The sequence below is a fragment of the Mangifera indica genome, chromosome 6 (genome assembly GCF_011075055.1).
Source record: "Mangifera indica cultivar Alphonso chromosome 6, CATAS_Mindica_2.1, whole genome shotgun sequence".
Taxonomy (NCBI): domain Eukaryota; kingdom Viridiplantae; phylum Streptophyta; class Magnoliopsida; order Sapindales; family Anacardiaceae; genus Mangifera; species Mangifera indica.
Window position 1 is genome coordinate 4,508,678 of NC_058142.1, and position 13,576 is coordinate 4,522,253.

The window sequence follows — 13,576 nt, forward strand, 5'->3', positions numbered from 1 at the left end:
TTTGTACAAGTAATAGCTTGTTGATGCAAATTGCAATTTATATGGGACTACTTATGTCTGAGCAGGAACCTTGCCACAAGACTTGCTTCTAATTCCTCCTGTCCTACGTACTACTTTCCTTTGATGTATGCTTATAATTTATCAAAATTGTGTCTTGTAATTCTACCTCATTGGCAAGTCTTATCAATGGTGTTGAAGACGTTGAGGGAGAAGTTTTATCTCTGAACTTATTAACAAGTCTTACCTTTTGTCATTGTCACCTTGCCCTCTTCACCTTCTTTATTGATTTCGGCCATTTCTTCTTTGAGACCAGAATCTCTTACTATTTCATTTACCCTTCACATCTTCTCACAGCTCCAATCTTTCACTACTGTTTTCGCTTTCTTCTTTTCCTTTGAACTATGGGCCCTCCTAATTCACCATCATCCAGCGAGTTATTGTTCTGGTTATCCTATGACTCACCTCAAACTCATTTTCAGTTAAAGCAAAGGCTAGTTGTTCCCTTTTCTGTTGGGCGGTTTGAGGATTTTGTTATATTAATATCTTATTTTCATTCACTTCGATCCTCTAATTCGTCAACAATTTCTGCGTCTCTCTGAGTGTTTTTCGACCGCTAAGAAACGAAAAAAGAGAAAGAAAGAAAACAAGAAAGGAAAGAATGAAGCAACTAAAATGCCCAACTATGTAATTGTAATGTTTCAAGATATCAACCAAAATTTTTGAAAGTTCAAATCTCTGTATCTCTATGCCCATCAATCGATATTGCAGACTTTGATGCATTAGAATTTGGAGATGGTCCGCCCTTCAGCTGCAGGAGGAGGCGGAGTAGCCAAGTCCATTTCACCGGCTCGGGTAGTGTTGCTGATTTTTACGGTGATTCTAGGGTTTGCTTTGATCGCTGATTTCTTCTGGGCTTCTTCTTCGCGATTCACTTCTTATTTTAATATTGATTCCAAGTGGAACTCTCATTACCCCCTTGTCGTGAGCCAACCGCAGAAACCACAAAAAGTGAGCTTGACACTTCGGATGCTGCCTTAAGTTACTGTTTACACCGGGTTGGTTTATAGTCTAATTATGTAAATCACGTTGTTGATATGGTGATTTTGATTGGTATGTTTTGAATTATGCAATTGAGTTTGTGAGAGTGGCAAAGAAGTAAGAGCTTAGTTGTACTTAAAAGAGAGGTCATTTTTTTAGGGGAGAATGACTATTTCCTATCCAACTTTTGATGCGTTCTTAAAATGTTACCCACGACAGATGGAAATCTATTTTTCTCACCTATAAGCCGTTAATATGGATGATATTTGTTTGCATAAGAGTAAAATATAAAATGTAATTTTACCCTTATTAGATGAAATGACAAAAATGCCTCTAAATTTAGTCTACAAAATTCATCTTAAAATTGATGTGAGAGTTTACCATTCACCCCCCTTAAGTTTTAGAAACTAAATTTCACCCTACCTAAAGTTTTTAAACTTTGAAAACTAACATTTTCACCCTCAAACCTAGGGTTTTCATATTTTTCAAAATACAGCCTCCCCCCATAACTTTCAAAACTAGCATTTTCACCTCATTCTTCAACTTCATCTTCTGACGTTGTCACTGGCGTCCTCCTTCTCCTGGTGCGAAGGCGGTGGTGCGATGAAGAGATCTTCATCTCCTCGTCGCACACCATCGTGCGACGAAGAAGTCTCTCTTCGTTGCTCCACCCGGACGACGAAGGAAGATGCTTCATCGTCCTTCGTCGACGCGACGATGAAGCGTTATTCTTCGTCTGTTCTTTCAGATCTGGACGACGCTTCTTCGTCTAGATCTGGGTGACGAAGGGTCGTTCTTTGTAGTCGGAGATGGAAGATCGGTCAAATGCGTCAGCCGTTGGTGGTGGCCGGAGAAGGAAGCAAACCCTAGAGGTGAAATTAAACTTTTCAAACTTTGAGGATGGGTTAGTTATTAGTTTTTAAAACTTGGAGGGGGGAAACGGTAAAATTTTAAAGTTTTAAGGTTTTAAAAGTAAAATGATAATTCTGCCCCTGTCCTTAACTGAAAAATTGGACGACAGTTTGGTCATGGGTGAGAAAAATGGATTTTTATCTGTCGTGGGTGGCATTTTAAGAACGCATCAAAAGTTGGGTGGGAAATAGTCCTTCTCCCTTTTTTTAATGATTGCATTTTTGCTAAGCTAATTGTGATGTTTGTTGTGGAAGTTTTGATGGGTTTGGTTTGATTTATGTAGAAGGGCTTTAAATTTATGGAGCAGTGGGAGACTAGTTATAGTGAGAGAGATTGATAATTTGGATATATATAGTTTTGTTAAGTTTTTAAAGATATTGATTAAAATAGTCTTTTATTTGCCTTTTATATATATATAACTTTTTTTTTTATTATATAAATATAGTTACTTTTTAATTTGATTTTGTATTTAAAAAATAAGAAGCTTATGAGATTTGAAATTAGTTGGTTGGGTGTTTAGCCAGTGCCTTCGTTTCACATTTTTATCGTATTTTATTTCATATTTCAGTTTTAATTGAGTGAGTAAGTGGGTTTTATGTCTTCACTGGGTGAGTTTATGTTTGACTAGGTGAGTCTTGGCTGGATAAGTATAAAACCTAAAAATATTTTATATTTTAAGTCATATATGTATAATAGAGAAAAAAAAAAAAAAGCTATATATTTAATCAATATCCCGAGATTAATGCTACCGTATTGAATGAGGTTACAGAATTGGGATTGATGTTTTGGCGATTATGGTTAAATGGGGTTTGTATGCAAAAGCCAGATCAAAGTATAAGGGAAGTACACCCAAATAAGGGGAAGTTTTAGGTTAATTTGATTATATTTGGATATTAGGTTCTGTTCTGTCTCCCTGCAGCTTCACCGTTGTGCATTTGTTGTAAACATTAATCCCTAGTTGGTTTGTTCGGATAAATAATAATAATGTGAACTGTTTTTTTTTGACACATATCTTATGGTAAAAATAAAATCTTAATATCTATTTCTGAATTTTAGAAGGGCACATGTATTTAGTGACAAGATCTTGGGAGAACAAGAAATTAAAATAAATATAAACGTTTAATAAAATTTATTGAAAACATTCAAGGTATAAAAAGTTTTAATTTATCTTTTAAACTAAGTAGGTTCAATTATATTTCACGTAAATCTCATGAAATAAGTATTAAATTTTAAAGAAATAAATGAGTGAAGATATTTGGGAGAATTATTAATTAATTTATTTTAAAATCAAATAGATATAATTTTTAGATATTTAATTATATATATATATCTTAATATCCACATTTTATATCCAAATTTTGTCTGTAAGTGGAGAATTGTTTGAAAATGTCAAGATTAACCAAAATTTATGGTTTGGTTTATGTTATTATTATAAATCAACTTTTTCAATATTAGTAGTAAAAAATGTGGACTATTAATTAGTCATATATATTTTTCAAACGAATAAGGTTATAGAAATTTTGATGCAATTAAAAAGGATTATTAATTTCCTTTTGTGTTTGTTGAAATAATATTTTTCTTCTCTCTTTTTATAATAAAAATATTTTTACATATAATTTTTAGCAATTAAATAAATTGTAATATCCATATTTATAAAAAAAAAAAAAAAAAAGAACACATCTATGGCAGGCATCTTAATTTTATGACACAAACCACAAACTTAGAAACTAGTTAAGGGATGACATCAAAATTTTGTCTAAAAGATAAACAGATAATTATAATAACATAATCAACCAGACAATAACATCAATATTGTGAAGAGACTCAAGCTTGATGTTGTGAAATACAAAAATGTATAAAATAAAAAACAAAACCCTACCTGCAATACCTTTCAAAGTTTTGTCTGAATTGGTGTTATTGAAGGTAAGCTTTCAAACCCAGATGACTATCCTTTTTTCAAAAAATAAAAAGAATTGCCCATTTCCAAATGGTTCAAGGAAGCTTATCTAATATATGCATCAAATCTCACATATGTAACAAAAACAAAGCAGAGAGGGGTTAGCAATGGCTTGTTTATTATGTAAATACACAAGTTTCTATAGCTATAATTTTTTTAAGTCATAAAATGACAAGGGAAACCCACAACAAACAAGAAAAGAAGAAAATTAGTGACTTTCTCAAATGTGTCAAGTTACAAATTCTGGTAACTTGCCTTTATGCTTATCAGGAAGGTAGGGAACCGAGCGTTATGAGCACTTCAACTTCTATGTTTGTAAGTTATTTACCCGACCTTTTTTAATTACTTTCCAAAGGGCATCCTTTGCTTCCTCCAACGTTTCAACTGTATGACCTTCTTCAAAAGATACCCTCTGTATATTGAACTGCCACGAGAGTGAAAAGCAAATTAAAATCACAGTGAAGAGGTAAACAATGACAAATTCTTCACTGTTGTCATATAAAATGTGTATATGGAATATACCTGAGCACCTTGACGGACACGAATATCAGTTCCTTTGCTATCAATTGATATGAGGGCAGCATCATCTACCTCAGTCTCTATGGATAACAGTTCTCTTAGCGGCTTAGAAAATATTGCATTGAGTTCCTGCAATAGAAGCAAACTTAAACCAAGTCAATCCAAATCATGGACGGTAACACATAAAATTGTAGTTATTGACATAGTGAAATGCTACAAGTATAGGAAGTTCATCATCTCGTATGGGAAAAACGAGAAGAAAAGTGTAGCAGTATCTTTAAATGATACAGGAAGGCCGAAGTGTCCCTAACTAGAAATGTTAGTTTTGACATATGTTTGTCTCCATCAGGATTCCTTCCTACTAAACTATTTGGCATTGATCATGTAGAAATCAAACAGAGAATCAAGAAATAAAATAAAAGAATCGACCTTCAGATTTTGCTCGCCTCCATCAACAGCTATTTTGTCAGGCTGGAGGGTTTCATATTCCTTGACATCAACCCAAGCAACAGTGCCAAAGCCTCCAATGAAGTATATGTCACTGAATTGTAAAACAAAATTAACTTCTTTTTGATAAAAGATTAATAAATATCATAGAACTCTCATTGAATGAACATAAAAGCATCCACAACAAAAGCTATAAGATGAATCTGAACTCAATAATTCATGTCAGAACAGTTCCCAGCAAGAAATATCCAATGCAAGCCAAAGGGGTAAATTTAACATAACATCTAGTCTGCATAGATTATAGACCTAATAACCAAAACTAAACCACAATAATAAAAGGCCAAAGATAAACAGAAAACAGACCTTATGTTCTGCATCCTGAAGTAGTAGAAATTCCCCCACTGTTGGGAAGGCCCTTGTTGATGTTTTGCTATGTATTGTTTATGAGCCCACTCCTGACAACACAAACAGCCACTAAAATTAAAAATCATACTATAAATGCTAGCACCAAAACCAATCTCAGAAAATTCAGCACATTTGCCATGTCTAGTAGGAAATAGTACTCTGAAAATATTTCTCCAAAAGAAGGGAAAGGAGCAGAAAGAAGAAACAACATTGACAATCAAATTAAAGAAACTTTCAGGAGATGTCAACAAAAAAGATGATGTCAACTAGGTCCTATTTACATGGGAAACCCTTCTAGCCACACTGAAATTTCATTCAATGCTTATCTCTCATTATTGAGTCTAAGGCCCTAGAAGTTCCATCTTCATGAGGCATACCAAAACATTTATTTAAAAATAAACAAAGATATAGATAAGGAGGCGGCAACTACCTGTTGGTGCTCTGGAAGTGGGAAGACATCCCCAAAAATTGTAACTCTTGCATTCGATAAGCTACTCCAACCCGGTATCTATTAAACATAACTGTCACTAAAATTCATAAATCAAACACTAGAGCAGATATTCTAATGAAGCAGATAGATCAAATAACTAACCTGCACAACAAGTGTGCACCTGGGGTCAGCTAACAAATTCCGTGTATGGATGGCCAGTGGTGAAAAGGAAAACATTGGATCTGCAAATAAAAACATAATACATATGACAAATAGATGGTATCAGGCATGTAGAAAGACACAACAAAATCTACAGTCATATAAGTAAAGAGCAGCACAATATGAGAAATTAAGACTATAAAATCTACAAATATAACAAAATTTCAATAATATTCTTATTGAAAATCAAGTGACTTACGCCCACTTGAATCAGGTGCAAAATCTACAAGGGACCCAAATGGATAACCTTCTCGCCGGTGGTGCATCCGAGACATTACAGTGCAAAGATGAGCAAATCTGGCCTTAAAAGAGAAAGAAAGACAGATTTCAAATTTTATTTCAAAATATGAATATAAAAGACAATACACAGAAATCATAACTCATCAAAAACACCAAGGTCAGCTCCTTCAAAAATTAATACCAAACATTTTCCAGGTGTTCACATACCTGCTCCATCAGATTGCGAACTGCCAAGGCTGGTCGAGGTAAACCATGAGCTGAGGTTGCACTCTGCACTCCACCAGATATTGGAGTTCTAAAAAGTCCAGCTCTTGTTCCCCCAACAGCTCCTGTTCCACTTCCACTTCCATGAGGAGGAGAGAGAAGAGGGGACTCCACCTCTAATATTTTATCTTCATCCTTTTCATTACTTTGACTGTGATCCAAATTACCCTTCAAAAAATGAGAGCGGCCATCACTACTAAGCCAGAGTAGCCTTTTGATACAGCCAGTAATTGTCTATATCATAGGAAAGAAAATGTTGCAGACATTACATAGCCACACAGCAGATCGAGAACCTTATCCATGCATGCAACACACACTTTCCAAACTATCTTGCATTCTAGAGAAAAAAAGCAATTCAGGCTGTCACAAATTGTGCAATCTAAAACTTAAAGTTGCCTTAAATACTTCAAAAAAGATAGAAGCATGGTAGGGAAAGAATAAACTTTTTCCTCAGTATCTCTAATAGCACCATAAGAGCTTAAATACTCTGTCGGTCTTTGTCTATAATATAAGCTTTTAGACAAGTAAGAAAAATGACATAATACAATAACCAGCTTGACAGAAAATTCTTTCATTTGAATCCCTTCAATGTATGAACTAAATTATATTTAATTATGTTTGTGGTTTTGGTAGTGTTTGGTGCATGCGAGGTAGTGTATTAGAGCTTATGTACTATTGCTGGGGCCTTCTCTATCAACTCAAGCTATTTAGGTCAAGTGGTAACTACAAAACTTTACAAGAATATGCAAATATATATACATATTTATGTATATCAAGAGGAACAGTGAAGTTAATAAATTATCTACTGAAATGATTTTCACACGAAGTTCTAATTCAGGTTTAGAATACTTTAAAATTGTGCTCAGTGCTATAAAAGGAACAAAGCTATCTGAAACCTGATCATTGACACATGCTCGACAAGCAATAAAAGCAATTAAGTTGCAATGTATCACCAATATTTAGAGTACAGAATCAAATGAAAAAAAATTATTAGATACTGTCAACATATTTGCAAACAGAACATCTTGTCGTCATATCACTTCATCAAAAGAATCTGGAAACAGGGGACTTGAAACACTGAAAGACCAGTAAAGTTGCTAGGTTGAACTAAAAGCATTCAGGCAGACAACAGTGGATGGTACATGCAACAAAACATCGAAATGGAATTTAACGAAGTTCAAAAGAAAGAAGCCAAAAGCCCAAACTATACATATCATTTAAACGTAAACCACATAATCATAACAAGGTGCCATGGAAGTGGGAAACAACAGCAACGTCAATCAATTCATCAACAATGCACCATATGGAACCCATTTACTATTTTGGTAATTTACAGATAATACAACTGTCCCTCCAATTATATACATTCTCAAATAATTCTATATCAGAGGCCATACTTTTAAAGTAAGAGGTTCATGTCCAATCTGAAATGTCTCAAGTCAACCAAGTAAATACTATCTTGCAAAGGAACAATCTTAACAATATGGTTGCAATCATACACAAAAATCAAAATCTACATTGAAAAAGGTTTTCAACCAACTGGAAACCTCTGCATATCATCCAGCAAATTTTAGATTTCAGGAATATTTTAACAGGTAATTTAAGAGCATTTCTGGCAAAAAAACCAGTTAAATAATTTTCTTATTGGAAATAATGCATTATTAAAAAGCACCATGTAGATTCTGGATATTCTTAATAGCTGAAGCCAGGTTATCGAGTTTGTTTTATGCAAGATAGAATTACCTCTCTATTATACCCAACAAATATTAGGCTACTTTAGTCGAATGCTCTTAGGGTGGTCTGTGAGGGCTTCTGTAGAAAACTTTTTCAAGTGTTTTTAACTAAAACAGCTTTCTACACAAGTACTTTTAAGCTTTTCCCAGGAAAATATGTACAAAGTACATTTCTTATCGAATATATGAATTATTAAGGAATTCCTAAGAAATTGTTTCACCCCAAAAGCATCTAATTGACTTTTTATCCCAAAAGGGCTTCATCCAAACAATACCAAATTGATACAACAAACATTTAATCACTACTGCAAGCTCTTTCAATGGTATCAAAGTCACTCCTAATTCCCAAACACATTATAACCCCTTTTTCTAGCCATCAAAAACAAACTTTAAATTTCTTCAGCTCTTATATAAGAATAAGACAAACATGCAACAGATCGTGAACACAAAATTGAAGCATTAGTACATATCTGAGAGTTCTCATATCAATGAAATTATAATACTTTCTCATATTACTCACTGAACATTCACTGGCCAATAAAAATAAAATAAACAAAACAATAAAAGAAAAGTTATATACCTGAGATAAAGAGACGTTATCTCCAGAAAGCAAACCAAACCCATTATTCAGAGCCTTCTTGTCTTCACTTTCTTCACTGGGCAATTGACGCGCCAAGGAATGAATACGAAGCCCAGCACCGCCAAAATTAGAGCCAGTGTCGGATAATTTAAGAAATCCAATTCGCTTATTGGATGTTAAGTTGAAGGATGAATAAGCGGAAGAAGAAGAAGGTAAAGGAGTGTTGACGATTGAAGAGGAAATCGACTCCATTGAAAAAGAGAGGGATTGTTGAGTTTGTATTATTGTTTAATGGGATTTTATTTATAGGGTTTTTGTCTTTAGTTTTTTCATTCAGCTACAGGGTTTTCGCCTTCTTGAGGGTTTTTCATTTTGTCGTAACCCTTAATTTTGTCTTCATCGTCTATATGTTAATTTATTGGTATTTTAAAATTATTTAATTATATCTTATATATATTTATTTTAAATATATAATTATATAGATATTTGGTATATTATTATATAATTTAATATTATTTTATTATTAATTTAAAATTATTTAATTATTTTATGATATATCTCAAACCTATATTTATTTATATACTTAAAATAAATATATATAATTTTATTGATTATTTAAATATTCAAAACTAATTATATATTTTTTATTGTTTCTTCTACGGGTGGGGAGGCAACTTTAATAATAATTTTTAGATACTTGAAATAGAGATGACAATTTTGACACTAAAAATAAGATCTTTGCCCCGCTTTATTTTATCCAAAAAGAATATTTTTTAATATAAGCAAAAAGATAAAAATGGAAATAAAGATGAAAAAATCCCTCAACGTAGGGACAAGAATAGATATATTATCGTTCCACTTTATCTAGTATCTATTTTTAAAGTATGATTTATAGAAATATTTATACACTTTCAATCGTTTAACACAATATCATTATTAATATAATATTAAGTAGAGTAAACACGAAAGAAGAGGGGATAAAGAAATAGTTGTCCCCATAGGTAAGGACCGAGAATTCCCCGTAACATAGACATGGAAAATGAGATAAAGAAACAGTTATCCCCATTGATAAGGAATGAGAATTCCCTATAATATGGACACAAAGTTAGGAAAATATTTCCACTTTGGAGGGATCCCGTCCACGTTGCCATGTCTAACTTGCAAAGATGTTTAATATATGTTTATATGCATATTTAATAAATTTGTTAATATTGATTATATTAATAATTTTATAAGAATTATGTTTAGAATAACTTTCAATTTTCAAAATTATTCCATCTTCGATATCAAGATCAACATCAGAGACCTCATTAATTCTTTTTAAATAATTTTGAGTTGCGACAATCATCTCAATTTTCTTGTAAAATATTATGTTACATTGCGTAAAGGCTAATTATATCTTTGTCTAATATTAATTAAGTCTTAATTCTTTTTTTATCAATTTGTACGGACATGATACTATTTCAATTTCCTCTCTTAAAGAATTGCTAATATATTTTTTTCAATTCATCCCACATAAATAAATTTGGGAGACAGATGATAACTTTATAAAATATGTTGGAGGAATCGTACGATACCTAAAATTCATCTTAAAACACATTAATTGAATTTTTGAATAATTATCTACATATTTACACATGGAAGTATATATATTATCTTACGAGTTATGAAACCCAAATATATGATCAATGAAACGGTTTATATAGTTTCGTCAAAATAGCATTAACTTTTTTGTTTTTTATTTTTTCATGCATACTTCATATACGAGTAGATAGTCTCTTAAAAGTGATAGTAACAATTGTAACAACTCAATACATATAATCGGTGAACCATCTAATACAAAACTATTTGGATAAATAGACTAATCATGAAGTTGAAGCCCTTCGTCAAAGTGTGGAAGAGCTTGATGAACCCCACCATTTAATGTCAAGGTGAATGATACTGATCCAAAGTTTAAGGATTTAAATGTTATGAATGTGCTTGGTTTAGACACATTGTAAACTAGTAAGGATTGGGTTCGTGAGAAGAAGCAAAGGATGTCAAATTGGACTTGTTTCAAGTGTGGTGTTAAAATTAAATAATGATATTCTCATGGAAAAAACCTCAAAGATTAGTTTGAGTAGTTAAGCAAAATGATTTCGTTGTAAAATATCATGGTTCAACTAATATGATTTATAAAATTATAGTTTTTCAATAATATAATATTATGCGTACTTATTTTGAGTATACAAATAAATATATATTTATGTATAGACATATTAATTGGGTTGAACCAAATAGAGGTCTAGTCGAAAACCTGGAATTCAAGCTCGGCTTGGTATTGTAGCACATTGGTGGGCTGTGGTTTTAATATTAGGCTCATGGGTCATCCTAACTTGATACTATTTACAAATTTAGAAAAGAAAAGGATAGAAGCAAGACTTCTGTGCATAAGCCTTCATTGCTTTTGCCCAAGACTTTATTTTTTTTAATTTTTTATATAAACTAATCTAAATCTTTTTTATTTATAATTTTATTTACAAATTTCTCAATATCAATTTTTTCATTATATTATCAACCTTATTTTTTCTCATTAACTCTCTTTCGGAAACCATCTGAATTTGTAAACAATAATTCTTTATGCTTATAATTTCATTTTCATTTCAATTTTATTATTACAAAATATTACAAATGGATTCAATGTCAAATGAATTCAAAAATTTGGATGTTAAAGATGAGTATATAAATGATATAGTATATATATTTTATTTATGTTTATAATTATACAATATGTAAATTAATTTATTTGTATTATATTATAAACTTATAATATTTTTGATTATGTAACCATGATATTCCTCCGTTACAAGTGAGAAATTATAAATAAAATATTTGAGGTATTGTCTTCTATTTTAATAATTGAATATAATTTTTGTTTAAAAGTTTTAATTAAAAATTTAAAAAATTTGTTTAACCCAACTAAAATCTGACCCCACCCAACCCAATATATATAGGGCAGGCCTCGGACCTTCAAAAATCCATGGGTAGGCCTGACCCGAAAGCCCATTATTGTACAGGCCTAGACTCTAAGCCGGTCCGACCTATTGATGTGTTTGTTTATGTATATTATCATATAATTAAGTATTACTTTATTTTTATTTTAAAATCACATAATATAATATATTAAGATTATTATCTATTTGCATACTCAAAATGAATGCGTATAATTTAATTATTTTCAATAAAGCATAATAGTTTTTTTTTTTTTTACAAGAATTTATCCAAAAATAAAATCTTTTAATTGTTGGGCCTTTTTAGTAAGTGAGAATACGATTTCAACAAACTCCATACATGAAATATTTTAAAAAATGTGGATATAACCATTTTTTTTTTCATTAAATAACCATAAAAATTAGGTGGGTATTTATTTTTGCCAACAATAAAGATAATTAATGCCAATTTCCCATAATTATAAACTTGAAAAGTATAGCAGCTTACACCACAAACCAAAGTTGAAGTGGCAAACTAAGAAACATATACATTATGGTTCACATTATTTCTCATCTAATTTACCTTCTTAATTAAAGCTTCAATTTCTACCACAAATAATCTAAATTCTATTTATAGAAATTATATTAATATCTTAACTTTAAAACCCAATTGATAAATAATCTATTTCTAATTTTTTACGTTCGATATATTAAAATATTTTTTTCTTAATATATAATTCAAAAAGATTACAATTGAGGGATGGAAATGTTATGATTCGTATTTAATCATTTCAGGTTTTCAGTTAAAAGAATAATTTGATCTAATCAATAATAAAATTTTAATATTATGTGAAGAACGTGTACAAATTAATTATTTTTAATCTCATGTGGAAAAATTATTTAATATAATTTCTTTGGATGTTTAATTATTTAAACATCAATCAATGTCGACATTAAGGAAATTTAAATAAATAAATAATTAATGTTTCAAAAGTCAAGTAAGAATTACATATAATGGTAAAATAATAATATTATATATACATATTTTTAAATTTATAAATATATATAAAAATTATATATTATTATATAATTAAATATCATTTTATTTTTAATTCAAAATTATTTAATTTTTATTTGTTTATTTAAAAATATGTTCACATATTTTTACTGAAGATAAATTTAAGGCCAAATGACTATTTCCCACCCAAGGTTTAGCGTTTTCTCAAATGTCCCCCCTTTAACTATGGAAACACCAAACACCCACCCATGACCGGTTAGATTTAACCAAACCCTAAGGCCTAAAAATTTTATCTCCTTTTGCCCCCCTAAACTTTAAAAACTAAAATTTTCCCTCAGCCTAAGTTTTAAAAAATCACAATTTTACCCTAGGGTTTGGTTTTGAAATCTCCGACGACCGTTCCGGCTCCGTTGTCGACGGTCTCTCCCTCCCGAAGCAGCCTCTCCTTCCGGCGAATGCTTTCCTCCCATTTGGAGGCTCGATCAGCGTCGAAAACGAGAAGAGGGACGAAGTTCTTCGTCTCCCTAGACGAAGACGAAGCCGTCGTCTTCGTTTGGGAAGACGAAAATATAAGCCTGTGACAAGTGGTATCAGAGCAGCATCCGAAGATGATGAGTTCTGGAGAAATCGTTCACGAAGGCCGTGAAAAGGAAAGGAAGGCACCCGACACCGGAAAGCGACGCAAGGACAAGTCACAGGACACCTTTGCTGACATGAACGCCAGGCTCGCAAGGTTAGAGTTGGCTTTCGGAGACAAATTTGACCAAGTGGGGGAACTTGGTGAGCGCACTGACAAACTCGAAGGCAACCAGGAGGAGTTGCACGAGGAAATGCAAAGCGCGCTC

General features: G+C 31.8%; 1 protein-coding gene across 2 annotated transcripts; it reads right to left on the minus strand.

The window, feature by feature from the left end:
- Nucleotides 1-3,938: 3,938 nt before the first annotated feature.
- Nucleotides 3,939-9,110, minus strand: LOC123218176. 2 transcript variants are annotated; one of them, XM_044639451.1, is made up of 9 exons: nucleotides 8,745-9,110; nucleotides 6,375-6,599; nucleotides 6,127-6,229; nucleotides 5,871-5,950; nucleotides 5,709-5,786; nucleotides 5,237-5,328; nucleotides 4,856-4,967; nucleotides 4,430-4,555; nucleotides 3,939-4,331 (listed from the first exon to the last, which is right to left on the minus strand). In XM_044639451.1, the coding sequence occupies exons 1-9, from the start codon at nucleotides 8,994-8,996 to the stop codon at nucleotides 4,215-4,217; spliced, it is 1,185 nt and encodes a 394-aa protein (XP_044495386.1). In that variant the 5' UTR covers nucleotides 8,997-9,110; the 3' UTR covers nucleotides 3,939-4,214. The 2 variants fall into 2 exon arrangements, with proteins under 2 accessions (XP_044495386.1, XP_044495385.1); XM_044639450.1 differs by having other exon boundaries at nucleotides 6,375-6,665; nucleotides 8,745-9,085.
- Nucleotides 9,111-13,576: the final 4,466 nt, after the last annotated feature.